We start from the raw sequence: 8,392 nt of genomic DNA on the forward strand, positions 1-8,392 counted from the left end.
TGACAAGAAAATAAGATTAATTTTGCATCATTTCACCACACTTCTAAATGCCAAATCAGGCAACCGGCCTGTTTTCAGTGTAGTAAAAAGAAAATACTTAGCTGTATGTTGTACAACAAAATAACAATATTTTGCTTTAAATGTACCAACCAAGACTACAGTTGGCAACTTTCTGCCCATGTCTAGTTAAAACTTTTCCTGAACTTGGCCTAACGAGCTAAGGTATAGGCATATCTGCCTAGCATAAGCCCATGAACTTTAACTTTTTGCCGTAGTAGAAGCAGATGAAGTACGATCAACCACGTGTCCTGAACTGCAGTGTAACATGTCCAGAATTGTCCAAAGAAGCAGATGGTGAGCTCCAACGATGGTGCAGCAAAACAGGAAATGAGAGCGTGGTTTGAAGGGGCTGATCATCAGCGAGGTCCTGTAGCTGCAGACACGTAAGAGGTAAACGTAGTACAGAAAAGATGCTGGGGCGGGAACCCCAAGAGCCTGCACCAGAGTCCAGGATCCTTTCTCCAACCTCAGGGAGCGGGGATGAGCCCAGGGGACCCCAGAACCATGCACAGCATGGCTGGAACCGCTACGCTGTCTCTGCCAGAGCACGTCATGTCTTCCAAGTGACAGGGAAGTGGTATAATTGATAAAATTGCAACATCTGTGATTAAAGTGTTTTGCTATCCAAATTCATTTTGCTTCCACACTGTCATTTGCTCTTCAACCACGACAACTCCTGAGGGAAACCAAAATATATTTGCTTAAAAGGTGCACATACCAAAAGGCAGTGCAAAATCTATACCTCTGTCACTCAAAAGATAACCATGAGATTTTAAAGTGGACAAAGTTTGTTAAATGAATATTCAGCAGTTGAAGCAAATGTGAATAGCAGGACTGCTCTAAAGATAATTATCGTAGTTACAGTGCTGATGGTAGTATGTTTCCAGCAAGACAATATATAGTCCCTAAGTGACCACAACTGAGTTTTGTTTTTGTTGAGGAAAAAAAGAAAACCTTCAAAGTCACAAGACCTGCAGGGAGGAGTGCTGGTTTTGCTGACAAAAGGTAGAGGTCTTTTTCTCCATGCTTTGAATATGAATAATGTTTCGTTGCACGTTTTTTCTTAATGCATGTTTCAATTAAGTGAACTGTAGGTTTCAAAAGTAAAAAAAAAAATACGCAAGCGGTGTGATGTATAACTTCATACTTGCACAACCAAAACAGCAATTGCCAAACATAAAACTATTTTTTATTTTAAAATTACTAATCCAAAAATCCCCTCATTATAGGACATTTCTATAACGTGCAGTTGTAAGAAAGCAAGAATAATTTGATAAAGAGGAGCCAAATTATGCTAAATTGTCACAACTGTACTCCAGAAAGCAATTTCAGTTGAAAACTGCAGAAAACTGCAAAGATAGTGAATTTGAGTTTTGTTACTGTGTCAGATTTGTTTTGGCCCAAGTTAATACTGGAACAAGCCTTATTTTAACAGATCAATGAGTCAGACTGAATCATGCCCCCTTGGCAGGGAACAGTAAACCAAGATATATAAATGATGCAGCCAAACTTGGACTTTCAGCGTGCAGCAGAGAAGGCTGATAAGAATGTTAAACCTCAGACTAAATTTTGAAAAAAAACCAAGTGGTTACATAAGATTCTTAATTAATTTTTAGTTGAAAGTCTACCTCAAAACTCACTCGGTGTCATTACCTGCTCTTAGTTTATTTTTGTCTTTCTGAAAATGGAGAACTTCTTTCTGCTAGAAGTAACTGTAGTGGTGCTCATTAGCTTTCATATAAGACAGTAACTTTGGTATCGACCTAGGTTTTCTAAACCCCTAGTGTCTGGCCAAATGAGAGAACAAGTTAAAAAACATTTGCCATTCAGATGCTTCTATTTTACTCAGTGGAATGATACAGGAAAATAAAGTTTGAGGTCTGGAAGACTGCATAGTTAGAAGTTACAACGATAGTAAACATGTAAATTTAAATGGTCTTTTATATTACAATCCGAGCATTCTGCAAACATTAAGAAAATAATTATTTCCCCCGCTGTCTGATTATTTTTCATGATTATATTGTGGGGAAGATTATTTTTTTTTACTGTATGAGTCTGGTGGATCTCTAAAATACATTCCATCTTAATACAGCAGTTGTATTTTGTGCACAGAAAAGCAGGTAAGATAAACGTTAGACGCTAATTATCAAATTTCTTACTTGAAATTTTTCCCGTTCCTAAACCCATTTCTCAGCCAGACACGGGCTCCAGAAGAGGCTGTTGTTTCGGAGGGGCTCCGGATTAGACTTGAGGGTGTTCTGTCTAGCAATCTGTCTCCTGAACTACAGGCTCAAAGATGTGCAGCCAGGTAAACTGAGCTCACTTCTGGTGGTGGGGGTGGTGTGCCTTGCTTCTGTACTACAGTTTTACGTCAAACAAATGGGAGTTCAAACATTGTAGGACCCTTGTGCTGATTATTTCATGCCTACCAGCACTTCATAACAATGTAGGGTATTTTTCTAAACAGACAACATACGGCTACAGTGAAAAAATGGAAACTTTTTTTTCAAAGGAAAGGCGTAAGATAGGTTTGGATTATTTGGAAATGATATTACCTGCATACTTATGTTAGAATTAATAGCAGAGAAATAGCTAATCGGAATTTTTTTCCAAGTGCTTTGATAATTTAGGAGCAAAAATTTTATTCCCAAATCAATGGGATTTGTACTTCTAAATGCTTTTAAAAAACAGTTTATAAATTGCCATCATTACATTTCACGGCTAGAACCTCACTGAGATTAGCAGGTAGCACAAACTTCTCAAAATAAATGTTTCAGAGTGATTCATATCACTGAATCAGTGGCAGTCGTCACCTTTTCAAGATAAATTTTCACAGCTATAAGAGTTAGAAACAGCTTTTTTATAATAAGCTCGTCTTGGCTGAGTTGGCAGTATGGCAAGAGTGAGAGCAAACTCTAACCCCTTAAAACAGGAACTCTCCTAGGATCTCCAGAACTGGTGAAAATGACTGAATAGTTTGAAACAGCAGCAAATTCCATGACGGAGAACACTCAACGTAGATTCAAACTGCAGAGCCCTGTTAAAAAATGCCACCAGTTGATGCTCAGCTATATTTTTACACTCCCATCATTTGCCTGTACAAAAGCTGTAGTCAAAATATCATTACTTACATTGAGAGGATAATTTGAAAACAGTCTCTTTTAATGTACACTGAAAAAGAATGTTCAAATGCTACACAAACTGACATAGAGGTGCATTTAGAAGTGTTAGAAATTGGTTGTAGTTTTAATCTGTGGGATGAAAACAGCAATACCTTCTTGTTATTTCAGGTTCTACAGCTGCAGGTTTTGTTTACACGCCCTTAGCTAGCTAGAAATAATTCCTGGTGAAAGGTTTTGTGGAGTATCAGTCCCAAAAATGGAACTGAGTGCCAACCTGCCTATCGGTATTTCACAAAATTTGTATTTGGTACTTTACTATCAAGAAATTGCTCTCTCACATTACATACAGGTTATGTTGAACAGGTTACAATCACAAGAAAAGCAAGAACAGACTTTGGATATGCACAAGCAGATAATGTTACATACAATAATGAAAAAGTTTTTGGGCTTTTTAAACATCTTTAGGTATGCACATGTTTGGTTTTTTTTGTTTGCTCATTTTCCCCCAAAGTGCAGGAAATACTGCAGTACTTTCTTGAAATAAGCACATTTTTCACTAATCTTAACCACAAAAAGCAAATAATTTATGTCTGGATTCTTTTGATTATTCCATATAATCTGAGATACAGGAATATTCCATCTCTTCATTTAAGTATATAGATGTCAACACAAGGCATTGTATCTGAGAGAGGTACAGTGAACATACACATCCTGGTAATCTAAATAACATTGCCAGAGAATCCTAACACAATTTAGTTCTAGTTTTTTCCCCAAACTTAAACAGATAAATCTTCATTAATATCCCTGGGTTTGAATATGGTCGTAGTACAAGTGAAAACTCTTATCCAAATTAATCCACAATCTTTTCAGTTTTTACTGGAAATAGTTTGATGTCCTTTAAATCTGAAAGGATGCTAAATACCAAAGGAACATAATTGGGGCATTGTTTTGTTTTGTTTTTTAATGTAGAAGAGTTGGGTGTCCCATGTTAAATCCATAACCACCTTTGGCTAAAGCTCTCCCTCTCCCTGGGCAGTCCCTTCTAGGTACATATCTCCTGATGCAGAATTTGCTGAACACATAACAGGATTTTTTAGCCTTTTAGGTAAGCTCACTGCTTTTCCTTTCTGCCTGGACTCTGGTCAGTTCGGTAGCTCCTAGTCAGAACACTCACAACAGAAAGTAATGGCACACACACCATTTCTATTGCGATAAGTTCTCTCCCCCATTTCTTCTCTGCTTTCCATTTTCAAATAACTGAGTCATACTATCAGAGCCCCTCTGCTCTTTAAAAATGCAGGGCCAGGAAGAAAATTATTTTTTTTTAGTGCATTAAATTGTGAAGGGGTGGCACAACATTGAAGGTACCTTTAAAATGGGAAGTGCTACCAAACGGACTTCCCGGTGGTTGTCTTCCTGCTTAATATTTAACAATATAAATCAAAAGACTACACAGTACAGAGAAATCCTCTTGTTTTCTTGGAACAGCTATTTCTCCTTCTCCTTTCATTGCACTTTGCCCCAGTGTTTGTTTGGGCTACTAATGAAAAAAAATTATATACTGAGTAACATATAAGCAACCTCTTATTTAGGTCTATAAAGAGATTTCCTGCCAACGGCTGGCATTTCGTTCTGCAAGTGATCAAAAGATTTTTGCAACACATTATGAAGAGACCTTTACTACAAGATTCTGGAAGGAAAACATGATCCTCAGGTATAAAAGAATTTTTGCCGTAACACTATAATAAATTGTTGTGCAATCATATTAGTGGAGGTTCCTAGGAAATTAGTCTTTTCCCCTTTTCTTCCCTCCATAACCTTTCAACTGATGGAGGGGTAATTTTAAAGACATGAGATCTTACGTTTCAGGAAAACAGGAGTCAAGCAGAGAAGAGAGACCTTATTACTCGTCCCTGCATATACACAACACAATTTTTCAGACTCCAGTGACTCCAACCACAAGATCTGATCCATTGGAACCGGTGTTTCCTTAGCTTTATTGCTCACAGGACTACTTGCTTAATTTTGTAAGCAAGCATTGCTAAAGAGTGTTGTACTATTTTATTAAATTATATGTAATGTTGGCTACCCTGTACTTTCTGTGGCATTTGACCACCTTAAAATGAATTTGTAGCCTGATCTTACTTTGACCTGAACATCAAATTCACAAAGCTTGTGAACTGAAATAATTAATTTTAGAAGTTGAAATGTTCTCAAATGCAATGGGTTTGAAGCAGTCTGAATCACTAATAGGATTTCATTCAAAGATAACATTGTTTCATAAATCAGCTTGTTTGCATTTAAACATGGTTTTGGTTTATTCATCCTCACTTCTTGTACAAATTGTTTCCCGAATAATGCAAACAAGACTGGTAACAGTGAATAACTATTCCATGTTTGTCTAGAAAGCTGAGAGGGTTCCAAGAGTTTATAGTGTACAACTTCAGTCCATTTATTTCTTACATCTTCTATTAATATTTCCTTCCCAAATTTCCACTTAAGATGACCACAAGCCTTTTCCTTCTTCAATGAAAATAGTATACCAAACTTTAACATTATTAAGTCTGAATGTCTCATGATCAATAACATATGGAAGTTATCTAACAGCAGTCGTCTCTGACTAATTTTCACTGAGGCTATGCAAAGTACTTCAGGTAATACTGATTCTAATGTAGCTGTCAGTACTGCTACAAATCTCCTAAACTCTGTATTTAACAGTGGCATGTCCCTATGTGATGAAAAATCACCTTTGTCTTTCCTAGCCTTTAAAACAATATTATCAGCTTCCTTCAGAGTATCTGCTAAAGGTTTGAAGTCCAGAAAATAACACATAAGATCAGTTAATTTGGGGAGAAGGTGATCTTTCAGTGCTTTATGTAACTTGATCAGGAGCTTCTCTGGATCAGGTCCTGTACTTGATTTGGTGCCCTCAGATTCTCCCTTCAGATGCTGAGCTTTAACTTGGACTTTAACTTTTCTGACGTGAGTCCTCAGAAGGTAATGTATTTTTCTGTTTTGTTTTCTAGTAGCTATTATAATACGGTTTTCTCTTTGACTTCTTACCTTATACACTGTAACAGCATGTCTTTTCTTCTCTGTCTTGCTGTACTTTTGTCTACACTGATATAAAATACACACTATTTTTTCTGACACTAGAGCGTGTAGTAGACACCCTAGGAATAGAAGCTTATTCAACATTTTCTTTGCATCTGTATTTTTATACACCTCAAGATTTTTTATTTCAGAGATAAGAAATCTGCGTTTTCCATTTTCTCCCCTTTCAATTCCTGAAGTTTTCTCAGTTAACTTTCTCTTCAATACAACCTTATAAATCTCACATAATGAGCTGCTAGCTAATGTGTCATTATGGAAATATATCTGATTTTTGCTGGTTTCAACCTCCAGTGCTAGAAATGAGTTGAAAAGAAAATTGCTTGGTTCACATTTTCTGTGTCTCTGACTAACCAGACACTCTCTTTGTGTTGTCAAGGCAGAAAGAGAGACGGACCATGTCATTTGGCCTCTCTTTGTCCGAGTAAGAGAATCCTTTGAGGAACGAGATAGAGATATATAATATACTGTTGGTGTGATCAACAAATGGTTATGTGAATAAAACAAATAAATCTTTAGAGAGGGCAGCACTTGTTCAGCCAAGACACCTGGCTGGATAATATTTTGTGTCAGGAGTGGACCTGATGAATAAAATTCCTGACTTCTAGTATCTGAAATATCAACTGGAAAATTTAAGATAAGGTTTAAATCTCCCTCAGTAGTGAGATTTTCAGAAGAAGGCAAGACAAAAATAAAACCATCAAGGAAGGTGTCTTGCTTAATATTAGGGACGTATACCAAACAAAGGGTAAATATTCTGCCTAGTAAACTTCTTTTAACCATTACCAATCTCTTTTCTTAATATTTTCTTTTTAATTTGAATTAAAATCTTGTGCCAGGAAGCTGGCCAATACACTAGCAGTGGTACCTCAACCTCAGTTGTCTTACTATTAAAAAAAAATCAGTATTAGCTGGAGAAAGGTACGGTTTTTTTCCCCTACATCTGGTAAGTGTATCTGAAACAAGCCAAATTCTGGACATGTATCATAGGTAGAAACTTTGAAACTATTGAATCAAGACAGTCCTCAACTCCTGGGGCAATCCTGTGAAAAAGGACAATCCTATCAAAAATTCATAGTATTACCTCATGCTAAAAACCCTATGATTATCTCATATTCTCTGTGCAGTGAAAAAAAGATTATTTCCTATTTCCCATTCAGTAAAAACCAAAAATATCTCATGTTTCTATCTATGCATTATTGAAAACAGTAACTTGACATGAAAAATATCACAAAATTCAAAGAGAAATTAAAGCAATTATAGCGATTTCTGTATAATTCGATACACCTTTAAAAATACATGGTAACTCTATTAAGTGCAACTGTTTCTCTTTGTTTTAGTTACAGTCTTCTCCAACACATAAGTAAGCCTCCTATTTCAGTCTGCTTTCTTCTCTCATCTTGCTTACCACATCATCCTCTACAACTTCTGTATTCTTAGGGTTGCTCTGCATGTTGTTTTCCCACCATTCTTCCACTCTAATGCTTTACGCTGTTATTATTTCTGAAAAATAAACAAAACACATGCTTTTAATTAAAGAGAACTTCCTCCCCTGCCTTCCTTATGGAGTCAAATTATTTAACTTTAAATGTACTCACTGTTGCAGCCATTGCTGCTGGTAGTCTCAACCAGGTTGGCACCACACTCTGAAGAACTCGTCCTTGGAATGGAAGCTTTCCTGACCGGAAGAAAGAAGAAAGAGACAACACGGAGGAAAAAAAAAACACAGAGTGAAAAAAGTTATCAGAGAAAAGACAAATTAATTGAATGATGCTTCTATTGAAAAAAGTTACATGGATCTCTGCAATTATTTTCTAATTAATATTCAACATTTTTGAGAAGCATGTATTTGAGGGAGAAGAACAGAGATGAGAGGCAGAAACAGCACTCAGAACTACATGGCTTCTCTCCTGAAGTTAGTGTTCCTGTTTGATTTCTCAGGTCTTTATTTAAGCAATTAATAGATACCACAAAATTATTTAATTTATCATTAACTCTCTTAGCATTTAGAAGTGAAATATCAATAATGTGATATTTTCCACACTTTTTTGAGGAGAAACAGATCTTTTAAATAGAGCTGATCTCTTGCTGTCTCTTTC

At 36.4% G+C, this 8,392-nt stretch overlaps 1 protein-coding gene across 1 annotated transcript in view; it reads right to left on the reverse strand.

The window, feature by feature from the left end:
• Positions 1-7,877: 7,877 nt before the first annotated feature.
• The window catches only part of NRG4 (neuregulin 4), a 17,327-nt gene continuing 16,812 nt past the window's right edge, over positions 7,878-8,392 (reverse strand). The window contains exon 4 of the mRNA XM_009584420.1: positions 7,878-7,971. Coding sequence (XP_009582715.1) covers positions 7,878-7,971 — 94 coding nt within the window. The remainder of the gene's footprint in view (positions 7,972-8,392) is intronic.

Source organism: Fulmarus glacialis, unplaced genomic scaffold, assembly GCF_000690835.1.
Source record: "Fulmarus glacialis isolate BGI_N327 unplaced genomic scaffold, ASM69083v1 scaffold44858, whole genome shotgun sequence".
Classification (NCBI taxonomy): domain Eukaryota; kingdom Metazoa; phylum Chordata; class Aves; order Procellariiformes; family Procellariidae; genus Fulmarus; species Fulmarus glacialis.